Source organism: Lemur catta, chromosome 18 (assembly GCF_020740605.2).
Source record: "Lemur catta isolate mLemCat1 chromosome 18, mLemCat1.pri, whole genome shotgun sequence".
NCBI lineage: Eukaryota > Metazoa > Chordata > Mammalia > Primates > Lemuridae > Lemur > Lemur catta.
Genome location: NC_059145.1, coordinates 36,261,580 through 36,289,265, shown reverse-complemented (window position 1 = coordinate 36,289,265; position 27,686 = coordinate 36,261,580). Strand labels below are relative to the sequence as shown.

The 27,686-nt window shown below is 55.5% G+C and overlaps 1 protein-coding gene across 1 annotated transcript; it reads right to left on the bottom strand.

The window, feature by feature from the left end:
* Positions 1–4,106: 4,106 nt before the first annotated feature.
* Positions 4,107–27,686, bottom strand: TKT (transketolase). Its single transcript, XM_045529985.1, has 14 exons — positions 27,465–27,686; positions 18,070–18,187; positions 17,129–17,242; positions 15,936–16,033; positions 12,808–12,999; positions 10,932–11,050; positions 9,080–9,273; positions 8,224–8,388; positions 6,857–7,013; positions 6,613–6,743; positions 5,856–5,939; positions 5,637–5,730; positions 4,974–5,096; positions 4,107–4,392 (listed from the first exon to the last, which is right to left on the bottom strand). The coding sequence occupies exons 1-14, from the start codon at positions 27,569–27,571 to the stop codon at positions 4,217–4,219; spliced, it is 1,872 nt and encodes a 623-aa protein (XP_045385941.1). The 5' UTR covers positions 27,572–27,686; the 3' UTR covers positions 4,107–4,216.

Here is a 27,686-nt window from a genome sequence, read left to right as displayed (position 1 = left end):
TGCAGACACGAGGGCCTGAGAGTTCCTGGCCAGGACTCAGGCCACCTGTTGGGGTGAGGAAGAACCCTGGGAGGAGAGGGTACCCAAAGGGCTTGACTTCCATCTGCAATGCTTTACTTCTTTAAAAAAAAAATAAATATCTGGGCTAGTCACTATGGCTCACATATATAATCTCAACACTCTGGAGGATTGCTTAAGGTTAGGAGTTCGAGACCAGCCTAGGCAATAGTGAGACTCCGTCTTCTCCTAAAAACAGAAAAATTAGCCAGGCGTAGTGGCGCCTTCCTGTAGTCCCAGCTACTCAGGAGGCTGAGGCAGGAGGATCCCTTGAGCCCAGGAGTGTGAAGCTGCTGTGAGTTATGATGACACCACTGCACTCTAGCCAGGGTGACGGAGCAAGATTCTGTCTCAGAAAACAAAAACAAAAACAAAAACAAAAACACATCTGAAGCATGGAAAGAAAACCATCAGAGTTTTGCAGAGCTTGGTGGAGGGCCTATAGATGCTTATTTTAGTCTCTGTGCTTGTCTCTCTGTTCCAAATGGTTCATAATGTTTAAAAATGCTTTTTAAAGAACAGGTAGGTGTTCTGACTCTTAACCTGATGGCTGGTTACCCAGGTGTCCCTTTTATAATGATTTGTTACACCATTCTTTTGTTCTGTGTGCTTTGCTTTATGGATGTGACATTTCACAGTTTTTAAAAGTTAAAAGGAATGAGTAGGCGAGAGGCTGGGGTCAGGCAGTCCCAGGCAGAGGAACTAGCCTGAGCAAAGACCTGGGAGCTGGGCAGAGCCCACGTGTGCAGCTCTGGCCCAAGGATGTGCAGTCCCCTGGGGAGCAGCAGGCCAGCCGGTGGCAGCCCTGCTCCCACAGCTGGCCTGCGAGGAGTGCATGCCGGGCACTGCTGGGGCCAGGCCTGATTTAGTCCTGATTCAGCCTGCGTGAGGCTGGATCAAAAGTGAGCTCTCAGGGCAGGGGAGCCAGCTGGAGGTGAGACCATTGGTTTAATAAAGCGGTTTAACCACCGCTTGGTGCGGTAGGAGGTGGTTGCTGTGGCCTGCAGGTGCATGTTATTATGAGCCTGGCATTTCCTGATGGAAGTGGCAAGCGGTGGCTGTGCTGATGGGGGAACTTGTAGCAGTAGCAGCTTGACAGCCCATCTGGGGAGAGAGGGCGGAGTGGGCCACGGGCGGGGGCACACAGGAGCTGTGCCCACGGAGGTGCCACTGCCTGCTCCCCAACAAGCCCGGCAGGTATTTCCGGAGGCTTGTGGAAGGCTGGAGGAGACTTAGCATGGGCAGGGGTGATGGGAAAGTTGAGAGTTTTTCTGGGGGAAGCAAAAGACAAACTTGAAGAGAAGAGGAAAATGTTTTCTTTCTGCATAGGCGATGGGAAGTCAAACCCAAAGCACTGCGCTGGCGTGCTCGGCGGGGGCTGCGCCTGCAGGCAATGGGGCACCTGGCACCAGGGAAAATGCTGGTGACTTATCTGACAAGTCGTCTTATTAAGAAAACTCCAGGCATTATAAAAATGTATAGAGAATGATTCTGCCCCAGACTAAGAAACAAAACATTAGAGAGAAAATTGCAGCCCCTGTATCTCCCTTCCCAACACACACACACACCCCTCATTTCCTCTGTGTCCCCCAGAGGGAACCACTTTTAGTGTTTGGAGCATTTCTCTCTACCATAGGCCAGAGGCATCTCTGAACATAATCTAGAGAATTCTTTCACTCATGTTTTTAAGCTTCATATAAACAATGTTTGTGCTTTAGGTAATCCTCCTGCCATTCAATTTCCCTCTCACATGCTTTTGAAATTGATCTTTTTTTTCTTTTTTGAGACAGAGTCCCGCTCTGTTGCCTGGGCTAGCGTGCTGTGGCGTCAGCCTAGCTCAGCAACCTCAAACTCCTGAGCTCAAGCGATCCTCCTGCCTCAGCCTCCCAAGTAGCTGGGACTACAGGCATGCACCACCATGCCCGGCTAATTTTTTCTATATATATATTTTCAGATGTCCATATAATTTTTTCTTTTTAGTACAGACGGGGTCTTGCTCTTGCTCAGGCTGGTCTCGAACTCCTGAGCTCAAATGATCTGCCCGCCTCGGCCTCCCAGAGTGCTAGGATTACAGGCGTGAGCCACCGCGCCTGGCCCTGAGGCAATTCTTCAGGGGGCTACAACTTCTCCTTTAGGGGACCCCAGGGGCAGGAGGGTGCAGAGGCTGGGATCTCTGGAGTCAGAGACCAGGGCTCCAACCGCAGCTCTGCCCCTACATGCTGCCCTAGGTGTCACGTGGTGTCTTTCCTGAGCCTCGGTGTCACCTCATCTGAACGGGGATAATACTATTGTGGTGAAGATGAAATAAAACATGTACATGCAAAGCACCAGCTTGCAGGGGGCTCAATGAAGCCGCCTTTGCTCCCACTCTTCGCTGCTCTTGGCTGGCTGCTGCCGGCTCAAACCCCGCCCCAGCCCCGCTTGGGGGCTGTTAGAGGCTTTGCAGTGCCACAGGCGGCCACCAGGTGGCCACCCCGCCCCTCTCCAGGGGCTGCTGCCTGCAGACCGGTGTGATGTCCTTATTTGACTAACAGAAAAGGCATGCGGCTTGGTGCGGTGGCTCTCGCCTGCACTCTAGCCTGAGCAACACAGTGAGACCCTGTCTCAAAAAAAAAAAAAGAAAGAAAAATCAGCTGTGTGTGTTGGCACCTGCCATTAGGCTGAGGCAGGAGATCACTTGAGCCCGGGAGTTTGAAGTTGCAATGATGCCATGGCTCTCTACCCAAAACAGCATTAAAATGGTGTGAGGACCCAGAATTCCTGGTTGAGAGCCATCCACTTCCCATCCCCCTTCACCGGCCCCAGGCAGGGAGAGGCCTTGCCAGCTCGCCTCCCCTCCCCACGGCGACTTCCTGCAGTGCCTGGCACCCACAGCCTCCGGGTGCCTGCCCTGGCTGCCCACCCCAACCCAGCCTTCTAGGGCTAAGGTGGCCTCCACTGGTGCTGGCAGGCTGAGAAGAGCTGGCCCAGCGGTGAGGACAGACCGCCTCAGCCCAGGCCACTTCCCTGAGATCCAACCGTGTTACCCAAGCCCTGCTCTCAGCCTGGCAGAGCCAAACCTGGCCCAGTTTGATAGGTTTGTTCTGTCCCAATTGCCAGGCAGAGAAGTAGACATGTCTAAAAATGTGTCTCACCTTCAAGGGCTCTGAGGATTCCCTGAGGACCCCCCGCCAGTGGCCAGGGGCGCCCAGCCCCCTCCCCCACACATAGTCTGTGCTCGGCCAGCACAAGGTTCTGTGCAGTTCGCCTCACCAGCGGGGCTGAGCCCAGCTGAGCCTGAGCAGCGGGGAAGCAGGCTGTGGTCACGAGTGAGGGATCCCACCTGGGAGCAGCAGAGCACGGAGGGGCTGGAGCCTGGGCCTGCACAACTTTGGCTGTGACACCAGAAGCTCCTGGGCCAGCTATCAAGCGCAGAGTCCCAGGCCCCAGCGACAAGGCCCAGGAATCTTAACAAGTTGTGGGGGACAGTTCCACATACTTGGGATTGAGGCTCTCCGGTCTATGGTGCTAGCTGGGAGCTAGACCCTCCTGTTCCTCCTACCACCCACAGCTCTGATGCCAACCCGAGGGTCCCCCCACCTTCCTCAGGATGGGGGCTCCCCTGTTTCTCTCTGCTTCTCTGAGATGACTAAGAGGGTATGGGGAGGAGGGGAGGCAATGAGCAAATGAACATCCCCATCCTAGGAGTCTGACTGTAAGACGGTGGGGCCTTGGGGGAGGTGGGGGCCCCGGAGCAGTCCTGGACAGCGTCAGACTGTGAGGCAACTCCCCAGCCTCCCCTCAGGGCCAGGCTGGCTGGGGACAGGGTGAGGAATTTGTGCTTCAGCCTCTCGGCTAGGACGCAGGTTGTAGTCGAGTATCACCTGATGGTGCTCCGGGGACAGCAGCAGTTCTGGTGGCTGAGGGCAGATGGAGGCCCAGGGGAGGTGATTCCAGGGTGCCTTGGGGCAGGTCCTGGCCCAGAGCCAAGAGTGCAGCCTCCCTACCACTCCCTCCTTCCCCAGAGCCAGCGCTGGCTGCACCACATCATAGAAAACACTGCAGGCCGATTCATTTTTCTCAAAACATATATTTACCACTCCTCTCAATACATCTTTGAGCACCATTACCAGAATCTCTTAGGAATGTGTAGAACCCCTCCCCACGCATCACACCCTCCCTAGGCCTTGGTGACGAGGCCCCTCACAGCTTGTGCAATGGCGTCCTTATCAATACCAAACATCTTTAGCAGCTCAGCTGGCTTGCCGCTTCTTGGTACCTGGCTGACAGCCAGGCGGGTGACAGTGATGCCAGGCTCGCCCACGACGGCAGTGGACACTGCCTCCCCTATGCCACCTGGGCAAAGGAAAGGAGGCGAGTCAGAAGGTGAGGCCTCAGGATGAGCAGTGGGTGGGCCCCAGCCCTCTGCCAGTCTGAGTTTACCCCTTTAGCCAAGGACAGCAAACAAAGGTGGCACGTGCACCACTCTCTCTACTTCCCTAGGCAGAGCAGACATCACTAATCAATCAGTGCTGATTGTTTTTATAAGCCCAAATGCAGCCTCTAATCATGTTTTTTAAAGACCATTCTCTGGGCAGCGACCATCCACAGACTAACATCTACATTTGACCCCACAGTCTAAGCCCATCTCTTCCCAGGGGCCTCAAAGGAGGAGGGGGTGGTGTTACTTGCGGAGGCTGCTTTGTGAAGGACTCATAAGGACAGAAATTGAGTGCTGCTTTCCAAGTTCAATTCTGCACAATAGCTTTAATCTTAAACTACTTCAGGGGTCAGAATCCACCCACAGAGCCCCGCCAGCAGCTGTGAGTTGACTGGGTCCTCAGGCCACAGCTGCCCTCCTGGGGCTCAGATGAAGCTGTGTCCAGCCCCTGGGCTCTCTGGCCCCTGTCCCTGCCCCACATGCCCCAGGGCATTACCTTCGTAATAGTGGTCCTCCACGGTGAGGATCCTGCCCTTGGTGGCACGGGCACTGTCAAGAATGAGTTTCCTGTCCAGGGGCTTGATGGTGAAGGGGTCCAGCACACGGATGTTGATCTTCTCTGTGAGGGGAGAGGACACGGATGCGACTGAGGGGGAGGGCTGGGCACTGTGGCCTTTGATGGCCCCCGGGTGGAAGCCTGGTGGGGGGTGATCTGGGGAGAATCACTTGTCCCCTTGGCTCATGCTTGCCAACCCCCTGCCCTGAGTGCCCCGCCAGCCCTGTGGGCTGCAGACTGTCCAAGAACACCGAGCGGAACGTGTGGGCCCTGAGCGTCCTTCCCTCATCCTCCCACGACATCTCCGAAGATAAAGAGGGAGTCAGAAGAAAGACTCCAGGTGTCTGATCTGAGATAAGGCGAGAGCTAATGGGGGAGCCAGAGCCGCAGGCAGGAGGGTGTCAGAAGGTCAGGTGAGGACCCAGTGGAACGACCTTCTCAAAGGACAAAGCCAAGCCTGGCAGCATCATGCCAGAGCAAGTGCTGTAAAGGTGGCTTTCATTGCTATAATCATCATTTAATCAGATGAAATTCTTCTCAACCCCAAGACCTGGTATGCAGTCGGTGCTTAACTGATACCATTTCAGGACCCTTTCTCCTCACCTTTCTTCAGCAGCTCGGCAGCAGCCAAAGCTTCGTGCAGGGTCACCCCAGCCCCAATCACGGTCACCTGGTCATCCTTGCTCTTCAGGACCACCTGGGGGGACACGGGGCCAGTGAGGCTCAGGGCCTGGGAGTGGGGTGGGCCCCAATCGCTGGGAGTCAATGCAGGGAGGGCTCAGGCTCACTGTGGGGTCTTGCTGGGGCATGAACTGCACTGACCTTGGCTTGTCCGACCTGGAAATCCTCATTGCTGTTATAGATGATGGCGTTTTCCGGGCGGCTGGTCCGGATGAAGCAGATGCCCTGGGACCGGGATAGATAAACTGAGAAATACGGGGCGCGGCACATCCAGCCTCAGAGAGCACAGTCGTTCTGGAGAGGCCATCCCTTCCCCAAGGGCAAGCCTCTGCCACACTGCCATCCCCACAGGGTCTCTGCCAGTCACTGCATCTTGGCTACGCCCAGGGAAAAACCTCCAGCTTGCCCTCTGCAGCCTGCACCTCCCTCCGCACTCCTCCTGGGAGCTGCCGCCCATATGCAGCTCCAGACGGAAAGCAACTTCCTGCCGGGTAGACAGGCCTGCAGAGCGCCCTGTGCAGAGAAAGGACCACCCAGGCACTCTGTCTACGGCAGCGGCAGCGCAGCTCTTGATCTGGACCACGTGGCTCCGCTCAGTTTTCCCTGTCCTGGAGAACCCAGCTCAGGAAGGGTAGATTGGTGACCACTGCCAGACTGGCGGTGAGGCTGCCCGGGTTCTCGTGGGGAAAGAGTGTGGCAATCAACTGGCATTGTCTAGCGTGTGGCAATAAGGGGGTGTGTGTGTTTTGTTTTCCGTGGTCTATCTATTACGAGCTATACAAACGGCAGGGCAAGGCCAGGAAACACCCCTCTGGGCAGCGAGTGACCAGCTCTGGCCTCCTGGTCTGTCCCCTCGGGAAGAGCCAGCTGCCAGCGCGAGAAAAGCCATGGGACCAACCTTCGTGTTGGCTGCCAGTTCCACTGCCTTCTCCGTCGCAACCCCATCACTTGGGTAGAAGACAGTTGACATGGGGACTGACCGAAACATGGCCAGATCTTCCAGGGCCATCTGCGAGGGCCCATCTTCCCCTGGGGTGAGGGAAAGGATAGGCTGAGACAAAATCCCGGCCCCACCCCCTCCCAGACCCCCTGGTGCAAAAGCCAGGGGTTGTTTCAGGGGTCAACATCCCGGCCCAACTCACCGATGGACACGCCGCAGTGGGAGCCGCAGAGGTTGATGTTGCTCTCGGAGATGGCCGCCATGCGGATCTGGTCGGAGGCCCGTGTGAAGAAGGCTGCGAAAGTGCTGCAGAAAGGCACTGTCCTGTTGCGCGCGGCACAGCCCACAGCAACGCTCACCTGGGGAAGGCGGGTGGGGTCAGCCCGGAAGAGGCGAGCAGAGGGTGGCCAGGGCTCCTAGGGTGCTGTCAAGGCCACTCGAGGGATGGAGCATTCTGTAACCCCAGTGTCTGTTAATGCTCCTCTCCCACGCAAGGGACGTCTGAGCCCCCACAGACTCTGCAGTCTGTTTCTGATCACAAACTCCTCCGACTTGAAATAATCGTTTTAAAAGTTCTCTTAAAATTATTTTCCTTTGGAGCAGTTTTTTTTCTAGCAACAAGCAAACCCTTTCACAGAAGGCTAGAGCTGAGTACACACTGCCCACCCTTCCTGAGGGCCCCTCCCACGCCCATTGCCAGCCAAGGCCCCCGAGGAGACCAGTGCTCCACCCCTGCCCCTGGGTCTGAGGGCAGCAGCCTCATGCCTGCTGAGGCTTCGGGCTCCAAATCCCTCACTCAGAAGGACCGAGTGCCATCCAGCTCCAAACCAGCTGCCTCCCCCACGGCTCCGAAATCTGCCAGCTGACAAGAGCCCTCCCTCCCCAGCCCCTGCGCCCTGCCAGGGCCCTGGACTCTCTGCAAACCAGAGACAACCTTAGGTTCAGTTGGAGGAAGAACTTTGGAGATGTCAGTGGCCTCCAGAGGGAGGAAGCTCCCTGTCCCCAGGGCCCTGCAAGTCAGCCTGGGTTTCTGGGCCACAGGGAAGGGATCATTTTAAAAAACAGGACAAAACATCTTTCCTTCTTTCACAACCTTAGATCCTGACAAGCGGCTGCTCCCCTAACTGTGTGTGTGTGTCAGGGTCCCACAGCGTGTGTGTAACAGGGGCTCAGCAGACCTTGGCTGCTAAACCCATCATGGTTCAGCTACCTGCCTGTGCCCACCCTCCCCCTGGAAGCCTTTTACCCTCCCCCCCAAACCATCTCATTCACCACCACGCAGGTCCTCCTGTGTGCACCTGCAGCCCCGTCCAGCTCCCCTATTTGCACACTCATCCAGTACGTTTGCACCGGGACACCGGGACATAACGGGCTATTCAAGGTCAAGGGTTAATGCTGGGTCCTGGCTGTTCTTATGGTCTCCCTGGCCCACAGCAGGCACGGGGCGCTGCAACATAGCTGCCCAAAGAGTGAGAGGGCTTCAGTTTTGCCCTCACATCCCTCAGACCCAGGCCCTGCAGCCGTGGCTGGCCCCGTGCCTGTCAGCCCCACCCCCCCCCGGGCACCCACCATGTTCTGCTCGGCGATGTAGCACTCGATGAAGCGGTCTGGGTGCTCCTTTTTGAAGATCTCCGAGAAAGTGGAATTCTTGGTGTCCCCGTCCAGGGCAATAATGCGGTCACTCCCATGGCCCAGCTTGGCCAGGGCCTGCCCGTAGGCCTTGCGGGTGGCTATCTGCAGGGAAGAGAGCAGGAGGGCGCTGAATCCTGCCAAGGGCATGTACACAGCCGAGGCCTGGAGCCCTGCCCGCCTCTGGGGCCACAGCTTTCAGAAAAGGATAAAAGAGGGGCAGAAACAGAAGGCCAACAATGCAGGATCCTGTGGAAACGTTTAATTCCTGCAAGGCTGCCAGTGTCAACGGTGAGTATCCTTGGAGCCCCTGGAGCCCTTGCCCCCAGTGAAGCTGTGAGAGATACGAGCTACAAGACATCCTAACTTCCCCAACTTCTGCACCCACTGTGACAGGTCTGTGACTTGCCCCACGTTGTGCAGGAGTGCAGAGGGCTGGGAGTCAAAGTCTAATGCAGGCTGCATGGATGGGGTCACTCTGGGGAGAGCCCAGAAGGGGGACAGCCCTGCCTAGCCTTTGCCAGGCCTGAGTTCAGGCCAAGGGGAGTCCTGGGCTTTGATTCGGTGCTGCCAGTAGCTTGCTGTGTGACTATGGGCAAGTCCCTTGCTTTCTCTGAGCCTCTGCAGGTAAATAATTCCAGAGCTGGCTGTCCCCATGAGGAACAGACAGGAACAACATCTCAGAGTTCCCCTCCCCAGTCCTCCAAGCGCACATCTTGACCCGGCCTTGGGAAGCCAGAGAACTATGGCTGCCCCACCCCCAGCCAGTCCAGAAAAGCAAGGCCCCATACTGTACCTTGTCCCCCACTTTATAGCTTGGCGGGGTGGGCATGCGGATGTTGGTGATGTCCACTGAGGGGGCATCCTCCAGAGGGGGTGTTGCCAGGATCTTCTTTTTGCTCTGGATCTGGCTGTAGATTTCCTGGATGGTCTGTTCAGCCATGTTTTTGGGGAGAGGCTTCCCATGCCAGGACTCCTTATCTTCCACCCCTGCAGGCAGGGCACAGCAGGACGGAGGGACATGTAAGATGGGCGCTCCCAGGTGGCCAGGAACAGAGGTGCCCAATGAGCAGGACCCCCATGAGCCCACCACTCACTGAGTGCTGCCTGGCCCTCCGGGGCCCACACAGCGTGGGGAGGGGAGGGAGCGCATGGGGCAGATGTGTTTCTAGCACGTTGCCCCATCCCCTCCGCCATGGGCCCCTGCCCACCTCCTCCCACAGGGCTGCACAGAGAAGGGTCTACTGTAGGAATCGCAGACTCGCTTTGCTGACTGGGTTGGGAGGGACTCTGGCCCTCGAAGGGGAAGTTGAGGCCCAGAATAGAGTGGGTTCTGCCAGGGTCACCCCATGTGTCTGTGAGCAGCAGGGTGGGGTCTATACGCAACCAGGCAGGCCCACCCCATGGCCCCTTGCTGTGTGGGGACCAGCAAGGCTTATATCCTTCTCCCCTGAGGTCACCTCAGATGTCACTGTAGCCTGGGCAGAGCCAAAGACACTTTCCCAGCAGCACCCAGCAGCCCCACAGACCACCAGGAGCCCCCTATAAGCTGTGAAGTTTCCAGATTCTGCTGGTAGTAACTCCTGAGGGGTCCGTGTCAGGCACCAGCACTGAGGCCATGACAATGTCCCAGTCTTCTCCTGGATGTCCACCCCCTCCCAGAAGGCTCCTAGCACTGCCGCACCACCTCTCAGAGTGTCTTCACGTATCCAGGTCCCCTTCATGCATCCGGGGGAGCCATGACCCCGGGGCAGGCAGGTGGGCAGCCAGAGGTATTTGGCAGAAACCCACACCCACGGCCCCTAGTGCCACAGAATTCCTCTGTCCCTGGTCAAATCCCCAACCACTTCCAGCCCCATTTTCCCATCTTTGAAATGAGCATTAGCCAGGTGTGGTGGTGCATACCTATAGTCCCAACTACTCGGGAGGCTGAGGCAGGAAGATGGTTTGAGCCCAGGAGTTTGAGGTTGCTGTGAGCTATGATGATGCCACTGCACTCTAGCCTGGGCAAAAGAAGGAGACCATGTCTCCAAAAAATAAAAATAAAATAAAATGGGTAAGGGCCATCCCAGGCCCAGAGGCATGGAGCCTACACCTGGGTGCTGGGGGTGATTATGCCTCCGTCACTCTCAGGCACAGTGCAGGAGCCACCTTCCAAGGCTCTCAGCCACACAGGCTTCTTGTGCCTTTCTGTTGTTTGAGGAGTACCGCACCCACCCCTAGGGGAGAAGCCAGGTCTTCTCCGGATCTGCCAGGGCTCTGTGTCAGCCCTTCAACTCGGGGCAGACGGCTGGAGCCGGCAAGGACTCACTGCAAAGTGCCAGCTGGGGCAGGGGTGTAGGGGGCTGTCTCACTCTGCATCTTTCATCTTACCCACAGGCTGGCCACAGGTCCCTCCTGTCTTCTCCTACCTGTACATCCCCCCTCAGCAGAGGCCATATCGACCTGAGTTCAAATCCTGGTTCAGCCACATGGACGACTGAGTCACCTCAGAGAGCATAACATCTGCTCCTCTTCCCTGGAGCCTGGTGCACCCCAAGGATTGGCACTTCCCCAGACACAAGGGGCTCAGAGCTACGCAGCACCCTACCCCCACATCAGCCCAGCCCCAGGGGTGGAGGTGGGGAGGGAGGTTCTTGCATACAGACCTGTAATCCCTCGGCCCTTGAAGGTCTTGGCAATGATGGCTGTCGGCTGGTGCTTGGCCTGGCCGAAGGCCTTGCACAGCTCCTCCACACTGTGGCCGTCCACGATGATGGCGTGCCAGCTGGAGACAGAGAGGCAGCGTGAGGGGCCTCCCGGGGAAGGATCTGGCGTGGCATCTGAGCGTCAGCCCACACCCCACCCCCTGGCTGCGACCTGAACTGGAGGGGCCTGAAAGCCTAAAATGTTCCAGTTTCCAATTTGGGCTTTTTTCTGTTCTTTTTCACATTATTTTGCTTCCTTTTGTTTGCCTCTGAACAGATTTTCCTCCTCTTCCCTAAGTAATTCAAAGCTTAGTTCATTTATTGTTTCTTTCATTCTTGATCTGTTCATTTCCTACTGAAAGCTGCTTTAGGGACAACGCATGGGTTTGGAATGTGTCTGCTATTAGATTCTTGATAAATTTTTTTGGCCCAATTTTTATTTGGGGAGCACATTTGATCACTCCATAGGTGCTGGATGTGGCACTGGCAACTTTTATACAATGAACCATGCTGTCAAACATGTTAGAAAAGAATCGGGGCAGGGCAACTTTTCTTTTTAAAAGCAATCCTTTTTGGGACTCTTCCTGGCCTAATCTGGTAATAAAAATAGCAGCTAACATGTACCAAGTGCTCACTCTGTGCAGACACTGTGTGGAGCGCACTGTATATATTAACCCATTTAAGCCTCACAACCCCATTTCACAGACAAGTAAACTGAGACACTGAAAGTGGAGTAACTTGCCCAAAGTCACAAAGAAAGTCAGTGGCAGAGCCAAGACTCTGGCTTCAGAGTCCCAAGGTTATTGACACAGGTCCCAGGGTGGCTGCTACCAGGGTTACACTCCAAGTCCCCAGATTGATATGGCCTTGGGGAAGCCCTTGAGGCACTGTGTGGCTCAGTTTACTCATCTGTCCAACAGGGAGAATACTTCCTCCCTCCCTCCTCTCCCTTTACAAGGTCAGTCATCAGGACACACAGCCCTGAGTCTGCTGTGCTACTGCAAGGCAACCCGTTTCCCTGCCGGTTCAGTGTCATCGCAGGCACGGGTTCATTTACAGAGGGCAGCCTCGGAGGCCTGACTTGAGGTCCAAAGCCCTGCACAGCCCCCCTAGCCCACTCCCCTCCCTGCCCAGAGTCCCCCACTCCAGAGCCCCCTCAGCCAGGGCAGAGCCCCCACTGGGACTGGGGACAGAGACGTTGACGTGAGGGCCCCTCTGGCTGACACCCACACAGATCAGCCTTCCTGCTCTGTGACACCCGACTCTAAATTCAGCCATTCAGGGCTCAAGGAGGAAGTCTGGAAACCCTCTCTCATTTCGCTAGGAGCCTGTTCCTCCATCCCAGGCTGCTGTGCACCAAACTGCTGTGCAAACCTCAGCTGATGTAGCTGTGGATAGTCACATGTCCTTAGCTTCACTGAGTGAGCCCCAGCCACACCTGTGCACCCTCCTCCCTCAAGAACAAAGTGAGGCCATGTGGAAAAAAAAAAAAAATAGAAAAATTAGCCAGGTGTGGGCACCTATAGCTCCAGCTACTTGGGAGGCCGAGGCAAGAGGATCACTTGAGCCCAGGAGTTTGAGGTTGCAGTGAGCTATGATGGCACCACTGCACTCTAGCCTGGGTGACAGAATGATACTGTCTCAAAAAAACAAAACAAAAAACTACAAAAAAGCCCACAACCAAAACTGGGTTGGTGGCCTGAGCCACTAAGTCCAAATGCCCGAAGTTTGGAACTGCGAGTCAAAGTGCTAAAGAAGGGGGACGTTTCCGTGGGGCCTGACTTCCCAGCTTCAGCTCCTGCACTGCGAAGGGTCTCACGCCGCAGCCCGTACGCACCCAAAGGCCTCGCAGCGCTTCTGGTAGACGTCCAGCTGATGCTGCAGCGGGGCCGGGTCGCTCTGGCCCAGGCGGTTGATGTCAAGGATGGCGACGAGGTTGTCCAGCTTATAGATGCTGGCGAAGGCCATGGCCTCCCACACGGAGCCCTCGGACAGCTCCCCGTCGCCCAGCATGCAGTAGACGCGGTAGCTGCGGACAGAGGGCGGGTCAGCGGCCGGCCAGGCGCCCAGCCCCGCGCCACCCGCTGGAGCCTGCTTCCAGGTGAAGGAGCAGCCACTCGGACATGCAGAACAGACGGCGTTTACAGGGAAGGGGCACGAGCATCACTGGGTGCCCCCCTGCCCACCCCAAACCCACATCCCATGAGCAAACGGCTGTGAGGGAAGCTGTTAGGAGCCCCAGAAGTAAGTACTGGCGGTTAGGAAACAAGGGGTCTAAGAACAGGGATCTGGCCAGTAGGACCCAGAGGAATGCGAGGCTGGGGGGCACACTGCTCACACTGGGCAGGAGGGGCCGAGCCACCTGCCGCGGGGGCCAGACCCTCACATGAACCAGGAGGCGCCCCGGGGACCCGCCGGGTGGGCTGGCGGGAGGGGAAGCCTGTGTGGGAGACCCTGGAGGACTGACTGGGTGACTCACAGGAGGGGCTTTCCCCAAGGCTCCAGGGCTGGTTCTTGTCCCTAGACAAGCTGGACCTGGCCCTTTTTCTACCCTCGGGGCCTTCTCCCCTCAACAAGGCAATGAGATATGGTGAAAGGAGCCCTGAACTCAGGATAAATCACCCAGTGAACAGAACCTGCAACAGAACCTGCCCCAGCCGAGGCGGGATGAGTGCGGGTGAGGCTGGGGGCAGGGAGGCCAGGCCGGGACTCTGATCCCAGCCCTGGGAGATGTGAGGAGACAGAGGTGGCAGAGGGGTGGCAGCAACGGGCCTAGAAAGAGTGATCCCCTCCACCCCAGGAGGGGACACTCCCCTCAAGGTATGTTCAGCTGTTACTCCCAAAATATGCAAAAAAGGAAACAGGCTCAGAATGGTGAGGGGACTCGTCTGAAGGCCGCGCTGTCAGGAAGGAGCTGAGCCAGGATTCAAACCGCCTGGCCGCAGCCTAGAGCTGCGCTGCTCGCTGTGAGGCACGCACACAGGGTGAGGGGCGGCAGGACCAGGGGAACCCCCTTTGTCCTGCCCTGGACCCAGCTGTGTGGCCCCAGGAAAGGAGGCCGGTGCCTGGACGGGCTCAGAGGGACACGGCTGCCCTCCTGCTGCTGCAGAAAAAGGCCCTGGACCCGGCTGAGGCTCAGCTGTCCAGGCTTCCGGATCTTCCTGCTGCAGGGCTGAGGCAGGGGGAGCAGGAGGAAGAGGATGGGACAGACAGCACGAGCTGTCAGCATGACTCAGCACTTCCTCAGGCCACCGACAGGGCGGGCTCCCTGCACCCTCCTGTGGGCCTCCACCAGGCCGGGCCACTGGTCCCAAGGACAAGGCCTCAGTGCCCACACTTCGCAGAGGCCCTACTGGACCCAGGCGTTTCTGAAACTGGGTTCTGTCCCAGGTTTGTCTCCTCTCTCTCCTGCAGGGTGTGAAGGGGCCCAGAGACCCTGGGGGGCTCTGCTCTGGCACAGTAGCTCCCAAAAGGGACTATCTGACAGGGCTGAGCCAGAGAGGCCCACAGGAAACCTGGACTTCCCTAGGAAGGGGTCCCAGGGAAGCAGACTGGCTGCTGCCCCAGCCCACACCCACTTCTGCAGAAGTCAGGCTGGGGCTAACGGTGGAGTCACCGCATAGCTTTGCACTGAGGCCAGGGACAAGGCCGGCCCTCCGGGGCCAACAGGCTCAGGCCAGACTTGATGGCTCACGCCTGTAATCCTAGCACTTTGGGAAGTTGAAGCAGAAGAATGGCTTGAGGTCAGAAGTTCGAGACCAGCCTGAGCAAGAGGGAGACCCTGTCTCTACTAAAAATAGAAAGAAATTAGCTGGACAACTAAAAGTATATAGAAAAAAAGTTAGCTGGGCATGGTGGCACATGCCTGTAGTCCCAGCTACTCGGGAGGCTGAGGCAGGAGGATCGCTTAAGCCCAGGAGTTTGAGGTTGCTGTGAGCTAGGCTGACGCCATGGCACTCTAACCCAGGCAACAGAGGCTCTGTCTCCAAAAAACAAAAAGAAAAAAAGCAGAATATAAAGTTATTTGTACACTAGGATTACAAATTTTTGTGTTTTTTTTCATGATAACATGGAGGAAATACAATATATTGTTAGATTTAAATCAGGGCCGGTGGTGGTATTAAGAACAAGGAAAATGTTTGTTTCTTTTTAACACCATCTGTATTTTTCAAACAGATGAGAGGGCAGGGAGGAATGGTGCCTGGAGCCTGATCTGCTGTCAGGACGCTGCCTCCGGGAGCCTGGCCTGCCCTGATAATGCCTCGATGCCCTGACCCCGTCCCGCAGGTACAGTCTGAGGGCCTAGACCTCAGCCAGCCCTGGCCCCAGGGAACCCAGCTCCTCCCTACACTGACTTGTTCCATTATGCTGGGGTCGGGAAATGACCCTACATAGGGAATTATTTCAAGCAACTGTAGGGAATAATTAACTCACATCTCTGGTTCTATGCCAAACAGAATGCTCTTAAAAATACATCCCATTCATTGTGACCTCCTCTCTTCACGGTGAATCACTTCTGGGTGTAGCTGAGCCTGTCCCAAAGCTGGGCTGGGACTGAAAGCCAGAGCTGTGCTGTCAGGTGACGCTGGCCTGCGGGGCTCTGGAAGGGGCTGTGAGGCCTGCTGGAGAGCCAGCCCTGGGGAAGGGCCTGCACAGGGAAGGTGCCCCCTGCACGCCTAACCTCAGGGGGCCCACGGTCAGGCTGCTCACACACCTTCTGCAGTTCAATCCCTGCTGATACGATAGCAGGTGGCTCACGGGTACCCCAGAGCCCCCCAGGACTTACGACTCCCCTTTTCCCAAGAGGAAAGCAAATGGCCCGAGTTTGGGCTCCAGTGCCTAGTCGTACAGGGGATGGAGGGTCCTTCTGAGACCTCCATGGTCCAGGCACCTGGGGGTAAGGCTGGGCTACAGAGAACCCCTCCCAAAACTGCCGAGGGTGGGAGTGAGAAGTAAGGATGTTACCTGGCTTTGTCGAAGTATTTGCCCGTGTAGGCCATCCCACAGGCAGCTCCAAGTCCCTGGCCCAGGGAGCCAGTGGCCACGTCTGTGAAAGCTTGTTTCTGTCATAACAGAGGGCCACAGTTAATCACAGGAGACAGGAGAGATCCTGGCCTCACCAGCCTCTGGAGCCAGGGCTGCCACACGCCCACCTAGAAGGCCCTGCCCCAGGGCTGCCTCCACCTAGGGTGTGACTCCATTCAAGTAACTGTAGGTGTGGGTTCAAATCCCAGCCCTGCCCCCTAGAGTGCTGTGTGGCCTTAGGCAGGGAAATGAACCTCTCTGAGACTCAGTTCCCACATCACACAGCTCATAAAGTGGTCAGGTAATTCATGACAAAATTGACATAAAATGCTGGCCCTAGTGGATACCGAGACCACGGTGACAATTCTTGTGGTAACCCATGAAATCCAAACAGCTGCAGAGATGCCAGCTGACACCCCAAGGAGCAAACTAGGTCCCTTCCCTGGGGTGTCACCAACATCCTGCGGCCACTCCCTCGTTGACTCTCAGTGGCCCCCTGTGCTGTGTCTATTTAGCCAGGGGAGCCCGCTGGGGAAGGGAAGCTTGGGAGTGGCCTCCCTGAGGCCAGCCAGGGCACCTTGGCTGGGGACTCGAAAGGCCTTGCCCGGGCTGGGCGCGGTGGCTCACGCCTGTAATCCTAGCTCTCTGGGAGGCCAAGGTTGGCGGATCCTTTGAGCTCAGGAGTTTGAGACCAGCCTGAGCAAGAGTGAGACCCTGTCTCTACTAAAAAAAAAAAAAGAAAGAAATTAGCTGGACAACTAAAAATATATATATAAAATTAGCCGGGCATGGTGCCACATGCCTGTAGTCCCAGCTACTTGGGAGGCTGAGGCAGGAGGATCGCTTGAGCCCAGGAGTTTGAGGTTGCTGTGAGCTAGGCTGACGCCACGGCACTCACTCTATCCCAGGCAACAGAGGGAGACTCTGTCTCAAAAAAAAAAGAAAAAAAAAGGCCTTGCCCTTCAGCAGCAGCTTGGGGTGAATACAGGGTATCCGCAAAACACCTGGTTCTTCCCTTCCTTCCCTCGACACCCTCCTCTGCCTCTCAACACTGTCAGCGTCTCAGTGGGCAGCCCTGCCCCTTCCCACACGGCTGGGGAGCCAGGCAGGCAGGGGCCGGCGGGCGTGCTTACCGGGACAGGGTGCCCGTCCAAGTCGGAGCTGATCTTCCTCAGGTTCAGCAGCTCTGCCTCTGGGAGGAAGCCAGCTTCGGCCCAGACCGCGTACAGGATGGGAGCCGCGTGGCCCTGCAGGAGGTGGACGGCAGGGGCGGGTCAGACGGGGAGCTGATGCATTCGGGGCTGTTCCCACCGCACACTGAACCCCAGGGCCCGGCTGAGCCGGCCAGCTGGGGTATCCATTTCAGAGGAGGAAGCAACTGACGGCCACTTCTCCCTTTCATCCCTCACCAGCCTCTTGGTTCACAGCCCAGAGTTCCCACAGCCAAGGCTGGGCAGGCACTAAGACAGGTGCCGGGGACACAGCTGTGAGGCTGGACGAAGCCAAAACCCCAGCAGGCAGCCGGCTGCCCAAATCACTGGACTTGGACAGACTTCTAAGCTCTAAAGCCTACCCCAAGAGACCAGAGGCCGCTGAGGCAGGCCCGGGTACAGGTGGATTCAAGGGCTTTGTGGCTGGGAGGGTGCGGCAAGGAGACCCCATCCAAAACCCTGCTGCCGTGCAAGACCACTCCTGCGGGGAGCAGGCCACGGCCTCAGGGGTGCTGGCACAACACAGAGGTGTGGGCAGAAGGCCGCACACTGTAACCCTGACCTACATTCCAGTCCTGCCTGTCAACACCCGACAGATCGTTTCCATCGTCCCCTACCCATTCCTGCGGGTTAAGGCCTTGTTAATACCCCACGGAAGAGCAACCCATTAATTCAGTCCCGTATTCCTTAATCAGCTGGGCCAGCCCAGAGCAAGACAGAGGGAGGAGGCCCCTGGGAGGGTGGGCCACGGCTGGGCTTGGACTGCGGGCAGCTCTCCTGCGAGAGGAGGGCCTACCATTCCAGGGCCCACGGACTCCAGCCCCAGGCAGAGGGTGAACAGCAGTGGGCACCGGGGCTCTTACCTTGGAGAGCACGAAGCGGTCGTTGTGAGGGTTCCGGGGGTCCTGAGACTTATAGCGCATGGTGTGGAAAAAGAGGACAGCCATGATCTCCGCGGCGCTGCAGCATGACGTGGGGTGGCTGTAGCCCAGGAGAGAAGATGCACACATGCATGGTGGCCTGGACCCAAGCTAGTCACACAGCCTGGCTTGTCAGGGAGCCACGTGCTCCTGCTCCCTGGGCAGGTACATGAGCTCAGGAGCCCACTGCTAGCAGCTTGGGGAATGGGCCAGCTAGTGGGTGCCAGGGGCTGTCAAACCTTCCTGGGGCACCAGCCCGGACCCTCAGAGTCATGGCAACTGAACAATCCCAGGGCTGGACTAGAGTGAGAAGGCAGGAGGGGCCAGGAGAGACCGAGCACAGAAGACCCAGCCCAAGGCCTACCCATGGCTGGGGGCGGCTGGTGTAGGGGGAGCCCTGTTCCAACCCTGTGGCTCTTAGCAAGAGTCTAAGGACTCAGTAGCCAAGGAGCAATGACACCCTTATGACCGACCAGCGAGCCACATCCCAGGACTCTGCCCACTTTGGGGGTCACCCTGCCCTCCCAGCCCCAGTGGTACTGGTCCTCTGAGGCCAGGGGGCAGAGGTGAGGGACTGAGGCTCTCGGAGTCACCACAAACTTCTCAGAAGCCTCGACATAACTTTGGTAGCCTTAAAAATGGGGCTTTGGGCTTTCTAATCACACCACTGGGCTACTGGCAGCCTCATAAATGGGTATTTTGAGAGCTGGTATAGCAGCTTGGAACTAGGCTTTTGTGCAGAATTTTAAAAGGAAAACATAGTCTCATCTTCTGTGAAGGCTACAATCATGTGAAAATAAAACTCCTGCCTTTGGACAAGGGCTGGGGGAAAGGTAGAAAAAAGCAAGAACATGCCCTTCCAGCCCTGTAGTAGTAGGGACAAGGGGTCCCCCTCCTTTATTAGACTCTTACTTTAATCACTGAATGACTAACAGAGTACAAGGATTACACCTTAGACATGAGCCTTGTTCAGGTCTTCTAGGACCCACTTGATTCAACCAGCCCCTGCCCCAGAATGGGGCTAGAGGTTGGGCTTCCTGCTGGGAAACACGGCAAGTCCTGCTCAGCTCTGACATCGCGGGGTCCACACAGTTTTGTTAAGATGTCAGCCTCAGGTCACATCCTCCCAGCTCCCCCCACATGCAGCTCAGCTCAGCCCTCTCACGCTGCTCTCTGAGGTCCTTCACACTAAAACATGCCCGACGCCAAAGCCAAGGGCACATGCAACATCTGGAGTTCACACCAGCCTCCCTCCTCCCGTCCGGTCGGAGCCCCCAGCGGGTTAAGGGTGAGTCACTCTCAGTGCAGACACATTAGTAGAGAAATCCGGAGAACTGTCCATGCTGGTTTAGTACCCACATCCCCGCACACAATCATACTTAACCATTTCTACGAACTCCTGGTCATGGGGAAAAGACACTACACCTGAAAGAGGGAGGTGAGGACATGTAAAGAGAAACCCTTTCCTGCCTGGCAGGGCCCTAATCTCTTGCTCCCGGTGCCAACTTCAGCCAGAGAACACCCCGATCAACACCGGCCAGGCTGACCTCTCACCCTTCCCACCTCCAGGGCTGGCCCCGTTCCCCAGGAACCCTGTTTCAAAAGTCATGGCCAGTTATGAGAAGCCTTGGTGGGAGAAGAATGTGGGTGGATACCGGGCCAAAGTGTCCTGTGAAGAAAGGACGACGACAAGTGCAGGGCTCCACCTGCCTCGTCCACCTTGAGACCCCAGGGCGACAGTCCCACTTGACCACCAGGAAAAGCAGAGTGGCACAAGCACTCTCTGCATGTACCGGAGGCATGCCCAGGCTCAGACAATGGATGAGGAGGGAGGAGAAAGGCAGCCACAAAGTGACACCACGAGTTGGAAAGTAGGAACAGCGGTTGATTTTAAATCTTCCTTGCCAGGCCCTTGAGGGGTAAGCCCGCAGTATTTCATCCCCTCCAAAGCCACATCCAGCCAACTGCTGGCACTGTCTTCATGCCCACAACACACAAAATAAGGGGTCCTTAGGAGCCAGTTGACCACCCCGCTCCTCCCAGAGCTTTCAGGGCTCTCCCTCTGCAAAGCGTCCCAGGGTGTAGGCAATGCCACTTGAGCTGTGTGCCTGGAGCAGGGGCTTCAACTCCCTGGGGCTCAGCTTCTCCACTTTCTGTAGGAGCGTCTGGGAGACCCAGTGAGATAAAGCAGGCAAGGTGCCCAGGTCGCCACCAGCCACCACCAGCCACCGAGGGACCACTTACCAAACCTCAGTGCCTCTAACCCCTCACCTGCAGGCTGGGACCATGACCCCCACCCCCGCCCCTGCTGGCCACAGGCAGGCGAGAGGTCGGAGATTGTCAGGGACTGAGACGGGGATCTGCAAACTATAGAGCACCTTTTCCAGCTGAACCTACTAGAGGGCCTTTGGGGCCAAAAGTGTAAGTCTGTGGCCTCAGGCCTGAGCTTTGCCTGCAATTCCAGCCTGCCTGGGCAGGACAACTGCAGGTGGAGGCCCCACCCTGTGGTGCTGTGTATGACACACCTGTGGAGGAAAACTGGTGCGAGACGGGCGTCGGGCGTACTGGGTACTCGCCACACTAATTAGCACTGACTGTGATAATGGGGGTTATAAGCAGACTTGTTCGGAAACCCTGCCTTGGCCTCAACAGCCCACTTACAGTCCCAACTAGTTCAGTCTGGGAAGATGGCGTGGAGCTTAGAGCTGGGCCCAAACCAAGTTTCTCAAAGCACCTCCCTGTCTCGAAGAACACACATTCCTCCAGATGTCCCCTGGCCAGGAGGGTTTCTCTCAACCCTTTGGCACTCACTCCACCTGCTCACAAGCTTCCATGCAGGAAAAGGCCAGAGAAGCTCCCTCACCCTCAGGCTGGGCCCCTTCAAGAGATAAAAGATGTCAGCTTCCGTTCACAAAATGGCCCCTCTCCTGCCACACACAGGATGGGCCTGATCCGCAAGGAGTCGCAAGGTTTCAAGGAATGAAAACCATGGAGGCCAGGCACTTATGACAGCCTCACCAAGGCAACTCCCGTGCTTAAAAACTACAAAAGAAATAAGGAAAAACTGTTACAGAGAAGGAATAAGTACCCAAAGAAAGTAAAAAACACAAAAATGAAAATCTAAGATACAACTTAAAAAATTAAAAAAAAACACAGTGAGCTCAAAGACAGTAGAAAGAAGATGGCTGGAATCAAGGTGTAGTCCGAAAAAGAAAAGGGAAAGGGAAAAAAAAAAAAAAAGAAAGAGCTGGGCATGGTGGCTCCCACCTACAACTAGCCCTGTAATCCTAGCCTGTAATCCTGGGAGGCCAAGGCAGGAGGATCACTGGAGCCCAGGAGTTTGAGGTTGCTGTGAGCTAGGCTGACGCCACGGCACTCTAGTCCGGGCAACAGAGTGAGACTCTGTCTCAAAAAAAAAAAAAAAAGGAAAGATTATAAAGGACAGAAATTTATGAAATGGGAAGCAAACATACAATAAAAAGAACCAAAGCCAAAAGATAGTTCTTAAAAAAAAAAGAAAAACAAAAAACTACAAACTTAGCCAACACATAATGTTCTATGCACACTGTAAAACGCAGAGGCAAGACCCAAAAGCCACCCATGCGTCCGTTGATAGACTACTCACCATATAGTCACACAATGCAATACTGCAGAACAGTGGGAATGACTAAGCTGCTCCTCACAGATGCACTATCATCCCACAAATACAACACAGAAAAAGGCACAGTGCAGAAGGATCAGTGCAACGACCATATTATTTATGAATATGTACAAATGTTATCTGTATACATTATAAAGGAAATGATGGAATGACAACAACCACCACAAAAAATCAGAATATAGTTCTTTTTTGGAGGAAGGGAAGATGAGGGCAGAGGAGCACACAGGAGTTTTGAAAGTACTATAAAGCCCTAGTTATTAAGCCTGGTAGTAGCTATAGAACAGGTTCATTATTTATGACATAGGTACATTATTTATTTTTTTTATGCACACATTTCTTAAAAAAAAAAAAAAATACTCAGGAGAGAATCCCAGGATGCCAGGGTGGAAGGGAACACCAGAGGCAGTTCTTGTTCTTCCTGTTCCCTGAACTACTCGAGCTGGCTCCTGCCTGGAAAGAACCTGACTCCAGACCTCAGATTGTGTCTTCAGATCTCTGCCCCATGTCACCTCTTCTGAGAAGCCCTCCCTGACCACTGTCTAAAACAGCTCGTCTTCCCCTCACTCACACTTGCCACCACCGGACATGATGTGATTGTTTCCTCGCTGTCCTACTGCAACGCAAGCTCCATGAAGACAGAGGCTTTGAGCCCTTTCACGGTTGTTGTGTTCTCAGCCCTGAACATCGTCAGGCACAAACTGAGTGCACAAATGAATACATGATGTATCCTGACTGTGACCTCTGAGCCTCAGATTCCTCTATAAAAGAGACAAATACAGAACCTGACTGAATAAAGTATAATGAATACAAATAAAGTATAATGTATACTTATATTAAGTCTAACTTCCTTCGCATTTTGAGGATGCGATCACTAAGGTCCACAGAAGGGTAGTGACTTGCCAAAGGTCACACAGCCTGCCAACAACCGAGCTAGGACAAGAGCAAAATGCTAAGAAAAACTGGTAAGTGGGCCAGGCGCGGTGGCTCACACCCGTAATCCTAGCTTTCTGGGAGGCCGAGGTGGGAGGATCGCTGTAGCTCAGGGGTTCGACACCACCCTGAGCACAGGGAGACCCTGTCTCTTTAAAAAGGAAAAAAGAAAAACTGGTGAATGAATAAACAAAACACCATGGATACAGTCAATGGAATATTCAGCCATAAAGAAATGAAGTGCTGATTCATGCTACAACATGATGACTCTCTAAATATGATGCTAAGAGAATGAAGCCAGGTCCAAAAGCCTTCATTCATTCCATTTATAAGAAATGTCCAGAAGAGGTAAACATAAAGAGACAGAAAAGTAGTAGAGATGGCCCCATGCCCTGGGACTAGGGGTGGGAATGGGAAGTGTCTGTAAATGGGCAGATATCTTTTAGGAGTAATGAAATGTCCTAAAATTGGATGTGGCAAACTGACTAAAATCCCATTGTAAATCACTGTAAGTTCATTAAACATCACTGAATTGTACACTTAAAATGATATGATATGTAAAGTATACCTTAAAGCTGTTAAAAGATTTGTTTTCAAAAGGAGGAAAAAGGTACAGAGAAGCTGGTAGAGGAAGTTTTCAGGCACCCACACTCCCCAGTCTGGCCGTGCAGTCCTCAGAGACTACATCCAGTCCACAACAAGGACAACTGACCTCTGAGCGAACCCCAGCCCCCAACAAGTCCACCCTACTCTGAACGCCACCCTGCCCTCCCGTGCCTGGCCACTCAGGAAGAGCAGCACCTGCCCAAGGACCCAGCTCTGTGCAGGTCTCCAGGGCAGATATCTATGATCTGTGGCAATAGGGGAGTTCCTGATTTTGTGGCACCAGGCTATGGTGATAACAGGCTTGCCTAAATAGGCAAAGTTGAAGGGTCAAAGCTGAGATGGGTCAGAGTTCAGTTGGAGTTCACAGGAAGCCAGGAGATTGTCTCAGCCAGATCCTAACTAGAGGGCTGTACTCCATTCCCAGTTTCTAGAAAAAATGACCAGCAGCCCTGCTGAGGTCAGAGGTCATTCTAGCAAAGAACTAAGTTGCTCCAGGGCAGCGGGTGTCTTCATACCGAGTTGGGAAATGCCGCTGTTGCTGGGGCAATCGCAACAGGCTTCACTCTTGCCTCAGTAAGGGCCGGGCTGGGACAGGAACCAGGGGTCGCAAGGAAACCCCAAAAGAGAAGCAGGCCCAGAGAACCAAAGGGGTCCCATGAGCACTCAGCCAAAGCATCCCAGGAGCCAGAGCTGGGTAGCAGGGATGTGATCCCAGCCACCTCAAGGCCACATAGAGCACCAGGATGAAAAACCAACAACAGCAGGTGGTGGGACCCCAGAGCCTGCTCACTCTACTGCCCCACCCCATCCCTAAAGGACCCAGCTTGAAACCACCTAGCAACTACTTTCTCCTTTAATGATGGGGAAACTGAGGCCCTGGGATGGGGAGGGCCTTTCTGACAGGGACACAGCCACCAAGAACAGAGCTGGGGTTATCTTGTGCCCACCAGCCAGGTCTGGCCAGCTGTTGCCCTCCCCAAAGCCGTGGGTCAGAAGCCCTGGGGCACTTACAAAAAGCACAACCCCCGCCCCCACCTTTGCATCAAGCACACTATAGTGTCCTCAGCTGACACTTGGCAATGTTTGGATACCAACACAGTCGAGCCCTGCTAAGTGAGAACTGAGAAATCTTTACCACTATCCTCAGCGTCTACACCACTTCTGGCAAGGTTCTGGCAAGGTCGCTGGGGTTTCATTTTTTAAAAGCTTGGATGAGCGGGACCCTTGCCACAGTTCCCTCAGCACATGAAGGAGATGACCCAGAGAAGCTCTGGCTACTGCGGGCGCCGCCTCAACAAAGGGCCCTCTGTGAATGCCCAGCATCCTTACTCCCCAGGGCCTGGCGAGGTCCCCTGTGCACAGGAATGGGAAAGCTATCGAGAAATCAGGTTTTCACCCAAGCTTGAAACCAACAGCCTGGGTCCTCACTGATAGAATGCCAGAGTCCAGCCTCAATGGGTGGCCAGCAAAGACTGGACCAAAGTCCTGTTTTACCACTAAGTCTGTGAACCCCCCTAGAATCCCAGGGGACTACATCTTGACAGAATGGTCACTTTAGCTGGGACTGCAGTCCCACCTGGGCCAGGGCCTCAGGACTGAGCCCTCTCTCGATGGAACTTGCCCACCACAGTGAGGGAACAGCAGGCCTCAAAATAAACAGCACGGGACCAGGACACTGCCTGTGTCTCAAGTCTTACTTGATTATTTTTTGCACCACACATACACTATTGGCACACATCTTTCAAAATCTCTCTTGTGACAGGGGCTGCAAAGCAACGTTACTTCCTCTGAAAAACAAGTTTTCTCTAAGTATTTCTTTGTGCATCTTATGCAGGCACACGCAGAGGAATCACTGTATTTTATACATTTTTTTCTCTTTTGCAAATGGATACTTTTTGAGTTCAGTGAGTTTCCCCCTAAGGGAGATTTATGTTTACATTGTAACATTTATGTTACATTTGTAAACATGGTGTAACTCTCAGTGGCGACATATAGTATCTTTGCCGTATACAGTATCTTTCTGGGTGGAAATCAGATCTTACTTAACAAAGACCCAGGGATCCACCTGACAGTTCACCCTTTTGGAGCCCCCTACAGTTGTAAATGTTACTTCATTTCTCTCCAAGTGCCTTTCGAACTGACTGTTATCTGCCATGGCTGCACCTGACCTTCCCCTTTCCCTCCATTCTCCAGTCTGGTGCTGCTCACCTGTCCAAGAAGTATTCCAGATAATGTGAGCCGCCCAGGACAGTAGGGAATGGCCACGAATTCCCAGCTTGGGCAAGTAACTTAGCACACTAGCCTCGGTGTCCCCATCTATAACATGTGAAGGTAATACAGTCTATCTCATAAGGATGCTATGTTACAACATGATACCTACTTGGCTGCCCATCAACCCTGTAAGTATCTGCATGTCTTATCTAGCCCTGTAAGATGCTCAGATATGTAATACTATTTGGTTGAGGAATTGCTATGTCTCTCCAGCAAGACCCTCAGATCCCCTGAAGTGGCCAAGGGAGGTGGGCCCAATAGTACCGAACAAGCAACACAAAGTGTGTAGACCTATTGTGTGCCAGGCTGGGGGGAGGGGGCACTGGGACAAGGGATACCCCACTCAAGTGGTAGGACTGATGTAAGCCCAGAAGAGATAATAGGTCAAGTGTGCATGGCAGTGGGGTGGGAGGGAAATGGCTGTGAGAAAGGTCCAATCTCTTCCAAAGCATGAGTGCATACAAAAAAAAAAAAAAAAAAAAACTCAGTAATATATCCTGTACAAAATTGTCCGGAAGCCAGAATCTTGTCTTTGTTCTAACCACACAGCTTATTTGGGAAGGTCTCTGGAAATCACCGCCCGCCCCCGCCCCCCAGCTCTCAATACCATTTCATGAACCCAGCACATTCCTGGCACTGTGGCCTCACACCAGGCTGCCAGTGGAGCACTGGAATCCTTGAAACCACCTAGTGTGGTAAGCGCCATTAGTGTCCCCATCGTACAGAGTGGGAAACAGACTCTGGAGCAACTCACTGGCTGACACCCCCACCGCTCCACCAGACACCTCCAGAAGCATGCATGGTGGGCCTTACTAATTATCACCATCCCTGCTACCGGCCACTTTCAGAGGAGGCTCCTTGGGATCAACAATAGCCTTTCTCCCAGAAGGATTGGCTGGGAAAGAATCTTGGGGGATGGGCACCCTGGTCCCTGCCTCGGGGAACGTGCACCCTGGTGGCTGGGCCTGCCCTAGGACTTCATTCCCTACTGCTCGGGTCCTGGAACCCGGTGCTCTGTTCACTTAGCCTTTCCAGTTTCCTTCCCCTCCACCTCCTCTCCCCTCAGGTCAGATCTTAGACCCATTCCCCGCTTAGAGTGGGTGCAAGGGTTCTTTCTGCATTCACGTGCCACCTTCCTCTCCACCCCTCCCCCTCCCCACCGCCGCCTGCCCCCTCAGCAGTCCCCTGCTCCAAACTTGGACCCGACCCAAGGGGGGCAGGAATGTGGGTAGTAACGATAGGGGTGCGTGGAGGTGGGGAGAAGGCCGGGCCCAGAGTCTCCTGCAAGATAGGAGGTTAAAACAGGCGCTCACGAGTTGGGCTGCTTGGGCTCAAATCCCAGCTCTCGCTGTGTGCAATCCTGGGCGAGGGACTTGGGAAACCCGGAGCCTCAGTTTCCCCATCTGGAAGGCCGAGCGTTGCCGGTGGCGCCCACACAGGGTTGTGGAGAGGTTTAAGAGGGCCGCACGAGCAGAGCCCACGGTAAAGGGCCTTGTTCTCAGGAAGAGCAATAATGGTGGCTTTCCCGGCAGGGCCGGAGACAGGCTTTGCGTTCACGAGCCCATCCCCGAGCCACAGCGCAGCGGGCAGGCGGAGCCCAGGCGGCTGCGGAGCCGGCCAGAGGCCCACGCGGCCGGGCCCGGGAAGCCGGGCGGAGAGTGCGCGGCGCAGCGGAAGGCGCCTGCGGCCGGGGGCCTAGCGGGGCGCCCGTCTCCGCAGTCTGACCGCGCCCCCGGCCACCTCCCTCATGGTGGCACCGCGCAGCACGACCCGGAGCCGACGGGCCCGCCACCGCGGCCTCCGGAAGCGGCTCCCCGCCCTGCCTGAGCCCCGCTGCGGCCGGGCGCCCTTGCCCGCGCCCTGCACTCACCCCGAGCCCGCAGCCGTGGTGGCCTGGATGGAGCTGATGCGCAGGCGGTTGGCCGTGTCCTTCAGGGCCTGCAGCTTCTGCTGATCAGGCTTGTGGTAGCCCTCCATGGCGCAGCCGGGCGAGGACGAGGACACGGGCGCAGGCACGTACGGGTGGCAGCAGCTCCCGCGGCGACTGGCGGCGGCCGAGGCCCGGTGCCGGGCGGGGCAGTGTTAAGACTCC

Coding starts and splice junctions, on each gene's coding strand:
- TKT (XM_045529985.1), bottom strand. CDS start 27,571: ATGGAGGGCTACCACAAGCCTGATCAGCAGAAGCTGCAGGCCCTGAAG. Junction 13,000..15,935: donor AAATACTTCGACAAAGCCAG/GTAACATCCTTA, acceptor CTCTGTCCGCAG/CTACCGCGTCTACTGCATGC. Junction 4,393..4,973: donor GGAGGACCACTATTACGAAG/GTAATGCCCTGG, acceptor TCCTTTGCCCAG/GTGGCATAGGGGAGGCAGTG.